This window comes from Poecile atricapillus, chromosome 2 (assembly GCF_030490865.1).
Source record: "Poecile atricapillus isolate bPoeAtr1 chromosome 2, bPoeAtr1.hap1, whole genome shotgun sequence".
Lineage (NCBI taxonomy): Eukaryota > Metazoa > Chordata > Aves > Passeriformes > Paridae > Poecile > Poecile atricapillus.
This window is the reverse complement of record NC_081250.1, coordinates 106,248,718-106,261,275: the sequence shown is the minus strand read 5'-3', so window position 1 is coordinate 106,261,275 and position 12,558 is coordinate 106,248,718. Positions and strand designations below refer to the sequence as shown.

General features: G+C 35.3%; 1 protein-coding gene across 2 annotated transcripts in view; it reads left to right on the top strand.

Annotated features, from left to right (window-relative positions):
- Positions 1 to 12,558, top strand: part of ROCK1 (Rho associated coiled-coil containing protein kinase 1) — an 84,665-nt gene that overhangs the window by 51,591 nt on the left and 20,516 nt on the right. For both annotated transcript variants that reach the window (XM_058832663.1, XM_058832662.1), the window contains exons 14-25: positions 53 to 188; positions 566 to 657; positions 768 to 1,014; positions 3,293 to 3,399; positions 4,516 to 4,666; positions 5,529 to 5,689; positions 6,557 to 6,741; positions 7,489 to 7,558; positions 8,851 to 8,945; positions 10,238 to 10,403; positions 11,916 to 12,009; positions 12,378 to 12,466. In XM_058832663.1, the coding sequence (XP_058688646.1) occupies positions 53 to 188; positions 566 to 657; positions 768 to 1,014; positions 3,293 to 3,399; positions 4,516 to 4,666; positions 5,529 to 5,689; positions 6,557 to 6,741; positions 7,489 to 7,558; positions 8,851 to 8,945; positions 10,238 to 10,403; positions 11,916 to 12,009; positions 12,378 to 12,466 (1,593 nt within the window). The remainder of the gene's footprint in view (positions 1 to 52; positions 189 to 565; positions 658 to 767; positions 1,015 to 3,292; positions 3,400 to 4,515; positions 4,667 to 5,528; positions 5,690 to 6,556; positions 6,742 to 7,488; positions 7,559 to 8,850; positions 8,946 to 10,237; positions 10,404 to 11,915; positions 12,010 to 12,377; positions 12,467 to 12,558) is intronic.

Genomic DNA, 12,558 nt, shown 5'->3' with positions numbered 1-12,558 from the left:
AGTGATCATTCCTTAAAATGTAAGTATAAAATAACAATTCTTTGAATTTTAGGGCAGTCAGAGGAAGAACTTAGAAACAACAGTGTCTCAGATTGAGAAGGACAAGATGGTGTTACAACATAAAATAAACGAGTACCAAAGAAAATTTGAACAAGAGAATGAAAAAAGACGTAATGTGGAAAATGAAGGTATGCAATATTGTCCAAGCATTGACACTGAGGAGGTATATGATGTGTTTTCAGGAATAGTTTAGTATCATAGTATCTTAAATGCTGTGCAACTTGAAAGTTTGAAAAGGGATCTTTTCAAATAACACAGATTTTGAGTTCATTTTTATTTGAACACAGATTTTCATTATTTTCAAATTCTGTTCTCTGCAACGCTGTGCTGTGTTGTTAGTCTGCAAGCACAAAATGTGACAAAAATATATATATAAGAAGCAAAAAGTCAACAAAAGACCTATCAATGCAAAACAATATTTTGGAGCATATTTGTGTAAAAAAACAAGAATAAAACCCTAAGTTTTTTTTTAGCATGTTGTATTAATGGTGCAATTTCTCTTTAGTGTCCACACTAAAAGATCAGATGGAAGACTTGAAAAAAATTAGCCAGCATTCACAAATTTCAAATGAGAAGATAACACAGTTACAAAAACAAGTATGTTGTGTTCCTTTTCTTCATTCTTTCTTTGGTTTGAACATTCAAATGTAGCAAAACTGTTTCCATAATCTTTATATTTGAAAATCTTGTCTGGTTTATTTTAACAGCTAGAAGAAGCAAATGATTTGCTGAGGACAGAATCTGACACAGCTGCAAGACTGAGAAAGGGTAACACAGAAATGAGCAAGTCATTAAGTCAGGTAGAATCACTGAACAGAGAGCTGCAAGAAAGGTGCAGAGTTCTGGAAAGCACGAAACTGCAGGTGGAGAAAGATTATTACCAACTACAAGCAGCTTTGGAGTCAGAACGAAGGGACAGAAGTCATGGATCTGAAATGATTGGAGAATTACAGGGTAATTATTCTGAATTTATACCTTACTAAAAAAAGCTGTGATAACCCTACTTAAATGGAGTTTGATAATGGGAGGAAAACCAACCTGCAAACAAAGTGTGACTGAACAATTTCTGAAGATTGGATCTGGCTTCCTGCTCATGTTGAGCAGCTCTTGGGAGGGAGAAAAAATATCAGAATCAAAGAGTGTCAAACACTGTGAGTCTGGGGCTGCATTGACTAAGTCTGAGTCCAGTGGTGCAAACATATGAAGAGCTGACACAGTGCTAGAGAAGATGCAACACTGTCTTACTGCCTTGTGCAGTGGCCAAGTTGGTATATCATGCACTTGCTCTTCCTTCTTTTGTGGAGAAAGCTATTTTTTTTTTTTTTGGTTAAACTGCATTTATTTTCTTCTATGATGATTCTACATTACAAAGTTAAGAGCACAATAGAGGATGCAGATACGGAATCCCTTTTTTCAGGATGGTTGAAACTTTCTAGTGTTTGTATTGATTCTTCATACTAGAAGCTATTCAGATGCATTAGTTCATGACTGTGCCTGTGCTAATGGACCCTTGTTGCCGCCCATATTGCTTGGTTTTATTAAGTTCAGAGGTAGTTTACCCCAGTTGCTCCCCGGTCATAAAGAATGGTTTGTCCCCAGGTGCCCATCATGGTAAACCCTTCCCATTTTTCCAGATTGTTCCCCATCCATCACCCTAATCCTGCCCCTAAGCCCTGTCAATCTATGTGAACCCCCACCTTTTGTTCCAGTTCTTTCCCTGCCTATCATCCCTTCCTCGACGCCCCATTGATTGTACAGTTGCTTTCCCCCCCCCCGGGTCCTTACCATTGGTCCTGCATATTGTAATCCCCACCCTTAACCCCTCCGTGGCTGTTGTCCCATTGGTCACCATACGAGCCGCCCACGGTCCTTAAAACCTGGCGCATGGGGGTGCCCAGGGTCTCGGCTCAGACCTCTCCCCTGTGATCCCAGCCCCGCACCTGTTGGAATAAACTTGTTCCTGGGAAATCGGAGGAGTTTGAGCACTCTTTCTCCCTTCGTCACAACCCGTGTCGCCCTGTAAGCCTCAACGCCAGAGCGCAGAGGAGCTCTGGAGGTTCCAGGTTGAGCCTCGCAGTGCTAGCCTGGTTCCCCACTCCTGCCGCTGACATCGGCCACAGACCCTGACTCTTAACTTGCCAGTTTGAACCATCTGTCCACAGTATTGAGTTTCCATGAGGCACAGGCTTTTGATGAGGACTCTTCTTTCCCTACTAAAAGGGAGCTTATAAGACAGAGACTTTTTACCAAGACTGGTAGTGACAGGACAAGGGACAACGGTTTTAAATTGAAAGAGAGTAGATTTACATTAGATACAGGAAGAAATTTTTTTACAATAAGGATAGTGAGTCCCTGGGACAGGTTGCCCAGGAAGTTTCCTTGTTGCCTTGTCCCTGGAAGTGTTAGGTTGGATGGGGCTTTGAGCAACGTGGTCTAGTGAGAGGTGTCCCTGCATGTGACAGAGTGGTTGGAATAAATGGTTTTCAGAGGTCCCTTCCAAACCTCTGAAACTTCTACTAAGTTCTAACCTCTAACTTCTACTTAGTATTTCCTATAAACTCTTATACCACACAAGGGTAGATGCTGTAGGATTTGAGGAATAGTTTGTTTTTCCATGTCATAGCACTTAAAATCATAGGATGGTTTTGATTTGAAAAGATCTCTAAGATCATTGAAGCCACCTATTAACCCCAAGAACTGCCAAATCCACCACTAAATCACATCCCTAAGTGCCACATTTACATGTCTTTGAACACTCCAAGGTGGTGATTCCACACTTTCCATGGGGAGTCTGTTTCAGTGCTTGACTTCCCCATGATTTGAGTCTCACTTAAGTGAATACATTGTGTTAGTACCCAAAAATCTGTTTGAGACTGATGTTCTGTGTAACGTGCCTCATCTACACGTTAGTGAAGTTAGCATCACTTAGAGGTGCTTGTTCCATAGCATTGCAGAACTTGGGTTAATGAAAGAAATTTTGAATATTAGATAATGTAAGTGGTGGAAGGCAGGAACCATTTCTGCATTATTAGTTTTTGTGAATTGTTACGGATGACATGCATCAAAGAGTGTCAGAAAAGGTCAGTTTCCTATGCAATGTATGGTCTTTACATGCTTAAAAAATTTGAAGTATTTGAAATATTTTATGGGCCCAATAATCAGTAAAAGTTGAAAAGCCAATTGATCCAAGTAGAGTAACTAATATTGAGTGGTATGTAATTTTTTTTGGCAGTTCGGATTACAACTTTACAAGAAGAAGTAAAAAACATTAAAAACAATCTTGATCGAGTGGAAGCGGAAAGAAAACAAGCACAGGATATGCTTAACCATTCAGAAAAGGTACGGTGAAATGATGTTGAGGCCGATGCTTTTTGTCAGCTGTTGACTAAATTTTCAAATATTATTGATGTTTCCAATCCAGGGTTATTGCTCTAAATCAGTCTTGTGTTTATTAACTGAGTACTGCTAATTTACAATCTCATCAGGAGGGTCTCCCAAGTCCTCAGGTAGTTCTTACGTGTAGCATTGGGCAAGAAAATTGTTTGTCATTCATTATCACTGATTCGAAGATCCAGTCCTACTGCCAGTAGCAAGGAATTTTTTGTGCCTGCCTAGCTATGACTACAAAGACTTGCCTCTGAAAATCTATGAACTTTTAAAAAATCAGATTTTTTTTTAAGTTGTTTTATTGTTTTTGGTTTTTTTTTTGTCTTTACTGGATTTTAGTTTCACTGGATCAGTGCCAGGCAGGCCTTTTGATCAACTCTGGTGTGGAATTTTTTTTCTGTCCTTACGTTCTTCCTTCTGAATAGTAGCAGAATGTTCCCCTAGCATTTCTGATCCCTTCCATATGATGGAAAAACAAGACTAAAAGGAAATCCTGCACCCTTTCTCCAGACAGCCTGCAGAGTTAACTCTATCTAGTGAGGTCAGGCAAAGACTTGCTGTGCTGTGTAGTCTATGCAAATAAACCAGAGTCATGACAGCCTTTGAGGGAAGGGGCAAGCAAGTCTAAGTTGCTGTTATGTGAAGCAGCCATTCAAAGGCAAGTCCTCATCTCTGTAAGCACATCTCCAATGCTTGTTTGATGAATTACTGTTAATGCCTGGAAATTCTAGGAATGAAATAACCCAATTGCATGCAGGAAACAATTATTCAGATTCCTTTGTGCTCTGGGATGTCAGTCCATTAGTTGTGTATTTCCAATTTAGGTGACTACTGATTATACAAATGGAGAAGTTTCCATTTTCTTAGAAATTTATAGGCTACTGAAAAAAGTTGATGAATTTTTTCCCAGGGCACTGAGTACAGTTTTGGTCTGTTACTGTTCTTTACTAAGTGTGGAGAATAACATTGATAATCTCTTGATAACAGAAATTTAATACTAAAAATGGGAATAAAAATGTGATGCCTTCAGGTATTATTGAAATCTGATAACTTTTTCTTTATCTTTAGGAAAAGAATAATTTAGAGATAGATTTGAACTACAAGCTGAAATCCTTACAAGACCGGTTAGAACAGGAAGTCAATGAGCACAAAGTGACTAAAGCACGGTTAACTGACAAGCACCAGTCAATAGAGGAGGCAAGATCAGTTGCGATGTGTGGTAAGTGTTTCCTGCAAGTTTCAGGTAAATATGTAATAAAATGTGTTCTGATTATGATATTTTAATACTCTTGCATGAGTGTTTGGTCCCTTTTATAAAGAAAATGCATATTAAAATCTTAAAATGTGAAAACTACACATTTTAAATTATTTTCAGTAACATGCTATTTCATAAAAATTGTATTTCTTAATGTTTTGCATACCTTACTTCAAAGCCTTCTTTGGTTTCTAAAATGCTATTGAATCTTGAAATTCTGTCTAATGCTAAACAAATTTGAAAGAATGCATTATCAAGGGAGATGTCTTAGAGCATTCATTCCTGTGTTACTGCATTAAAAATACCAGCGTTATATTAGGCTTGTCTAAAGTGAAATGGAAAAGTTTCTTTTATAGATGCATATCCATGAATCAAAGATATGTCTTGATTTTGTAATTAAATATGTCAGGTTTTCTCTGTGAAGGTCATCAGTACCTAAATGTGCTTTGTAGTGTTAACAATAATGGTAGCATTTTTTCCTTTTGCTACTATCCATTCATGGAAATGAAACTTTGCCTTGCTTCAAAATGGTTACTTCAAGAAACTGCAATTTTTATTTCTTTCACTATTTATCTTTCAGTTGTCATGATAATATTCCAGTGCTTTGAAAGCAGATTGGAATTATATTTCTTTTTTTAGTGCTCATTTTAGTAGTGCCAGGATCTTTTAGCTTAGTAATCAGTCTGTCAAACAGCAGAAAAGCTTAGATAGCTGAACGAAAGGATCTGAGAATTATTAGGGTATTTATGACTGTTTTTGCAAAAGCATGCTTGCAGATGCTATGTTTACTCATTTTTGTTGCTTTTCTTTCCTTAATCTTTTCTAGAAATGGAAAAAAAGATAAGGGAAGAACGGGCAGCAAGAGAGAAGGCAGAAAATAGAATAGTTCAAGCTGAAAAACAGTGTTCCATGCTGGACTTTGACCTGAAGCAATCTCAGCAGAAACTGGAACATCTTCTTCAGCAAAAGGAAAGACTGGAAGATGAAGTAAGAAAGAAGTTCGACACTAATAATTTTCTATGTAAATAAGATATTAGAATTTAACTGAGAAATAGGAAATGAAATTCACTTATACTGCATTCCTTATATATGCAACTCCCAGTGCAATTGAGGATAGTTGTTGGCCTAAGTAGGTTTAGGTAATTCCTGCTTGATTCTTAACTCTAGGATGTCTTGCATATTTGAACCTCAATTCAATATGATGCAATTCTTTTGTGTTTTCTCTTTTTCTAAAGAAAAAATTTGCTGGTAGATTTGACTGTGCAGTCTGATTGATGTGGATAATTTACAGGTCTGAGTTTGTATTGTCCAGTTTGCATTCTTTCCTTTTGTTCAAGGAAATGCAATAGAATATGAGTGTGAAAATTATGACTAAGAATAATAGCTTCATCCTTACATTTTCTTTACAGGACAATGGGAATGAAGTTTATAGCACCTTTCTGAGGGGTCACAACTCATGTAAATTAGTTTTTATGTAGTTGATAAGCTGCGTTTTTTTCTAGAGTGAGAGGTTTTTAAGATCTGAAACACATGGAGAGGTTTGCAGACAATTGGTGTTTCTTCAGTTGTTGTCTTTCAGATAAGTTAAATCTGGGACTTTGAAATAAACTAAAAATGGGAAAACTATCATCCTGCAGCATCATAGCCATAGGTTATAAGGGCAGCAGCTTTGTGTCAGATTATTGCACTGAAGTGTTTGGAGATTCAGGAGTATTTTGACTTACGGTATGCGGTGCAGCATCTAATCAGTGGTGTTTAATATAAAATAATCTATATGTGAAACCTCTTCAGCCACATGAAATTGGTTATTTAGAAAAGGCTCTTAAATTTAAATATTTCTCACCTCAAATTTAGGTAAGGAATCTGACACTTAAGCTAGAACAAGAGACGAATAAGCGAATAATGGCACAGAATGAATTAAAGGCACAGGCTTTTGAAGCTGATAACTTGAAGGGGTCTGAGAAGCAGCTGAAACAGGAAATCAATACCTTGTTGGAAGCAAAGAGATTACTGGAATTTGAGCTGGCTCAACTTGCAAAGTAAGTAAAAACCTGAAGTAAAATGGAAAAAAAATGCTTAATTATACATGTACTGTTTTGCCTGTTTCTGCTAGTGAATAACGTTCTCTTGTGCATAGGCATTTTTTCCTAAACTGAAAGAGTATTTTTAGCTGTATGTTATGATTCCTATGTAGCTGCGTGTTATGATTTTTGTGTAGCCTTCAGTGTTGGAATATTTTTGTTTCGAGTTATCACTCAGAACAGTTCTTGGCTCACCATTCTATGTTAAGGCGCACACACACGCACATATATATATATATATTCCTCTTTTATTTGAATGGCTTCTTTATGGATTGACTCTAATGCTACTGAATCATATGGGACTTTTAGTACATGGGAGTCAATAGTTCCCTTTAATTGCCTGATTAATTTTCCTAATGTTTTTTAAACTAACTTAAAATGAAGACATTTTTCATTAATTAGACTTCTATCATATATTCTTTCAGCTGGCTTAATGTTTCTCCATTTAGAGTACTTCTTGGCTTCTAAATGACATACTGTAACAATCATTGTTTTAGAATAATGTATTATTCTAAATATTATACTAAATACTATTGTATTTAGTATTAAATCAGAATTCTAGGATACAGCAAACTGTTGCTCCTTGTGAAGTAATATGTATGCAAATGGAAGATCATTGTAGGATTTTGTTCTGGTTAGAAATTGTCTTTGTCTTTTGCTAGTAGCTGACTTTTTAAATGTTTCCCTTTTTATTTTCCTTCCAAGACAGTACAGAGGAAATGAAGGTCAGATGCGTGAGCTTCAGGATCAGCTTGAAGCTGAGCAGTATTTTTCGGTAAGACTTGCAAGGCATTGTGTGTGCTACATTTTGACATAAAATCATTTAACAGTGAATAGTTGAAACTAAAATTGTTTTAATGTAACAGCCTGGTATAAATCATCTATTCAGAAAATTCTGCTTGAAATAGAAACAAGGAACAAAATATTAGAGAACATTAGATGGGGAGTTGCTTTGTTTTTTTTCAAAACTGTCATTACATTGAGGAACTCTTACCTGAATTATTCATCAGAGTTGTTCCTATCCTGCAATTGGAAAGGAGATATTTTCCTGATATAATTGCAAACTTTGTAGAGAGTTCAGAATCTCCAAACTTACTGGAAGATACTCCATGCTATTGACCTACCATACATACATTTAAGAACCATAGATTCAGTAGCATTCTGCATGTATTGCTTATTCTAAAAAGCTACCTTCTCTGCACCTGAATCTCTGAAGAACCTTACTGGGTGCTCCAGGTAGCCAAAATGTGTATTTCATAGATGTAGTTGGATCTGTTTTGTCTCTGTGAAAACAAGCAATAGCATAAGATTCTCTGCAACAGCTGAACTTCAAATAGATTTGTGAATATGGACAGACTCATTTCACTTTGGGAAATACTTTAAAATTGTTTTGTTGTTTTTTTTTTCCCTGGGAGAAGCAATAAAAATTTTTGTCTTTACTAAACTGCATGTGATTCTCATTTCATTATCTGTTACAGGGGCTTTTTGTGCATTTCTCGATTACTTACTGCTAATAAGAAGATACAGAGCATTGTGTTTCTCACTTTCTTCATTAACTTGTAGTTTAAATAAGATACATAATTCAGACTCAGCTCAGATTCAGCTGAATCACTTGCAGAGTTTGTACAAAAAACCACTAAGATTCTAAGAGAAAAGGTACATGGACACAAAGAAAATGCAACAGGTGAAAGCACAGAATGGCGTTAGGCTTGTTGGACAAATTTTGAGATAAGGCATGCTTCAAGAAGATGTAGTTTTGTCCTGTTGTGTCCAGGAGACCTGTTCTGCTGTGTCACAGTGCCTTCCTTCTCTTTTGCAGCACTTTTATTTGTTCAGCTATGTAGGAAAACACACTAGAAAATTGAAAACTTATTTGGTCATATCGGTTCTGTACCCAACAGTAACTGGGAAGAAGCATCTGGGAGAGGAAGGAAGGAGGAAATTTCATTAATGACAGTATTGGCATGTGTTGGGGTTTTACAAATTCAAACTAAATAGTCCGAAAACAAGGAAGAATTTTAGTATGGAATTTGAAGAATGACTTTTTTTTTATGCTTTCTCTTACAGACACTTTACAAAACTCAGGTTAAGGAACTGAAAGAGGAAATTGATGAAAGGAATAAAGAAACGCAAAGGAAAATGCAGGAGTTGCAAAATGAAAAGTAAGCCCATTATATTTCTCACATACACTTGAGTTTTTCCATGTGAGTTTTTCCATGTCATACTGTCTCCATCATGAATACTTTGAATCGGATCTAAGACGTTTTAATTCCTTTAGGAAAAGGCAGCAAAAGGTGTTCTGTAACACCTTGTGAGTGGAAAAAAAAATAGGATGTCAGCTATACTGACTCGCAAAGCCAAATTCATATTTGCTTTGGACATTACCACATCTGTAAGAAGAATAATGACTTCTCTGAGAATTTAGTAAGACTCAAAAATTTTAAAAAACATTCCAATTTGTGGTAATCATCTCACCAACTTTTAAAATTTGATTACATTATCCTGATAATTGCTTGATTTATTTCTATAGTCAGTAAAATAATTTGAGAAAAAAAGTAATCAGAAGTCTATGAAATTTAGTATACTTTTGATTACAGCAAAACAAGTTATTAATAACAACCATTAATTATGATGTACTATTTTCTAAGCTATCAAATAAGAAAAAAATTTTAAGCTTGTTTTTCCAATTTCTTAATTTATTTCATGTTCTAAAGAAGGAGACTGTAGCCTTATGCATGAAGTACAGTTTCTTCTAAAGTCTGTCTCTTGTTCTGCTTGAGCATCAGCATTGGAAGAGTGTGAGGGGCAGAGGTTATGTAGAGTGTTCATTTTGTACAGCATTTTGGTGGGCTAAGAAAGGGAGAAGGAAAAGATACTGTGCTAATAAATATCATGTAGAAGGAAAATACAGGTGTCTCTGCAAAGTTTTTCACAAGTGGTAACCAACATAAAGAAATGGGGAGGAAGGAGAAATTAGGCAAGACTTCCCTTCTTTTTCTTGAGGTTATTTATTTCTTTTCGTACTTCTTTTCATAGATTCTTTGTATTCTATTCCCTCACTATTCTCTTCAATCTTATGTTCATCCTAAACATTTCTCACTTGGGCGTAACTATGGGAATTGTGATAGTGGGCAAATGTGAGTTAAATATCTTTTGATGGACAACTTAGTACATATAATTTAATTTTATTTTCTGTTCCTCAAAGGCAGGAGAATACATCTTGGTGTTCCATGGATGATTGAAATGTTAATGAAATCATAGTAAGCTTGCTGCTGTGGCTTGTGTAGACCATCAAAAGATACAAGTGTACAGAATGCAGTTTTGTAACTCTTGCTTTTCTTAAGAAACAAAGATAATGACCATTAGCTTAGTGTTATAATTTGGGTTTGATAGCCTTTCTGAAAATTTGGAATGTTTTGCATAGGAAAAGGAAGTCTTGATGTGCTTTTTACAGAGAAACACTCGCTACCCAGTTGGATTTAGCTGAAACCAAAGCTGAGTCGGAACGGTTGGCACGGGCACTTGCTGAAGAACAGTATTATGAATTGAATCAGGAAAGCAAAAAAGCTGCATCAAGGCACAGACAAGAATTGACTGATAAGGACATCATCATAAGAAGGGTAAATTGACTGTTATCAATACCTGTATAAGTCTCTTCCAACTGGAAACCAAAATTCATGGTTTTAATTAATGAAATCTTGTTACGATCATAAGTGATAACTAATTAAGTATCTTAAGTTTTTGGCTTACGTGGAACCTTAAACATTTAAATTTCATCATGTAACCTCTCTAAAAACAGAATTCCTAAATCTGAGGTGTAGTCAGAATGAAATCAAGTGAATGTCTATAGTTCAGTTATTAAGCCTTTTGTATTTCTTCTTGTCACTGCCAAGTGTATTATTTAAATATTGTAAATTTGTGGAGTTGTGTATTAGAGACTCTTTTTGCAAAGTTACTTAGTCTTTAAAAAAAACCAGCACTTGAGAGTCTTGAGTTTCACAGTCCAAACACCAAAATGTAATTTTCAGAGCTATTTCATAGCACAGCTTGTGGATGTTAGTATGAGCTTGATAAATGTCTTTAACTGAGAAGCCTCAAACAGCAAACCATATATAGCATAATTATTTTATCATTGTTTTTTTCCCTTTTAGTGTCAGCTATGCATATTTTCTTAAAAATCCTGGGAATGTAAAACTCCAGGTGTAACTGCACTTGGCTCAGTTGCTCAAAGCCTTCTGTTAATGCTACCATTAATATTCCATTTCTGTGCAAAGATAGTGCAAACAGTGTTTATTTCATGAATTTGCTTTTTTAAACTTGAGGTATCTACAATACTACTATTTCTTAAGCAGCATTTAGAAGATAGACGCTGTGGCATTAAAGAAATACCTTCTTGCCAATATATTTTTGGTTTCAAGTATTCTGATAATTTTGTCAGACAGCTTGATACACAATAATTTATATAGGCTACAACAAAACCTTTATTTAGGAATACAATTATGTCTGGTTTTTCATATATATTTGTTAAGTGATCCTGGCTGTGGCAGTGAACATACAACATACTCACATATGAATACTCACATATTCAAAGTTGTCGTGGTTTTCCTTTCCAACTGTTTTTCTTTTTTTTGCAAGTTCTGTACATATTTAGCTATGTCTCCTTTGTCTTAGACCAAATTTAGTTTTGTTTTTATCCTGATTTTCATGATTTATCACCGTTATCTAGCAGTAAATGCCTTGTAGCTACTCTAGACTTTAGTGATGGAGTTCTAGCATCTGTCAGCTACTTTTCTGTCTGGATTCAAGGTATCAATTAACTGAAAATTGCCACATTCCTCAACTGACAATCTAACTTAAGCAAAGTTAATTTTTGATTCCATACTACAGTGTTGTCAGTTCTGTGATGATTTTTATTTTTTTATTTTTCTTCCCTGGGACAGGTGTATTTTGAGCCTTCTGGTAAATCAAAACAGCACAGAAGAATAGTAGCATTTTTTAAAAGTTCACATGGGCAGAAGATGTTTTAAGTAAATGGTTGTTATAGCATTAAGGGTATTTAAAATAATGGTATTATAGATATTTTAGAATTGATGTCAAGTTCTTTATTCTAAGATGTGTTTCTTTTCATGTAGCTGGAAGAAACTAATAACACTTTAACCAAAGATGTTGATTTAATAACAAAGGAAAACACAGAGATCAGTGAAAAATTTAAGAAACAAGAGGAAGGTATGTCATGTTTGGAGTTGTTTATGTCATGTTTAATTGATCTGTTCTGAAGCACTATTAAGTTTGAAGCATATATGGAGAAATGGGAAGTGCAAGAAGACATTGCTATTTATCTTCTATATTATTTTGGGCTTGATGTTTGCTTTAGTATTTCATCTTTGTGCCTTTCTGATATATCCTTCTGGTAATTTTCTTTCATTGCAGTAGTGTTAAACTGGTAATTTTTGTCTTTGCAAATTGTATTTTGCTCAAAAAGGAAAGCAACAGGAAAACAGATGGAAAAAAAGATGCACTTATTGAAGTATAATTAAGTTTAAAAATAAATACCATGTACTAAAATACCTCAAAGTTGAATATTATTTTAACAGATTACAAAATGAAAAAAGAAGAGGAAATCAATAATATTAGAATGCATTATGAGAAGAGCATAAACACTGAAAGAACTCTGAAGACACAGGTACAACGTTTTATGCAATTTAATAGCAATAATTACTTTGCATTAACAGAAGTATTTCAGGTTTTTTGCTTTTGTGATCTAACTCATAGTTC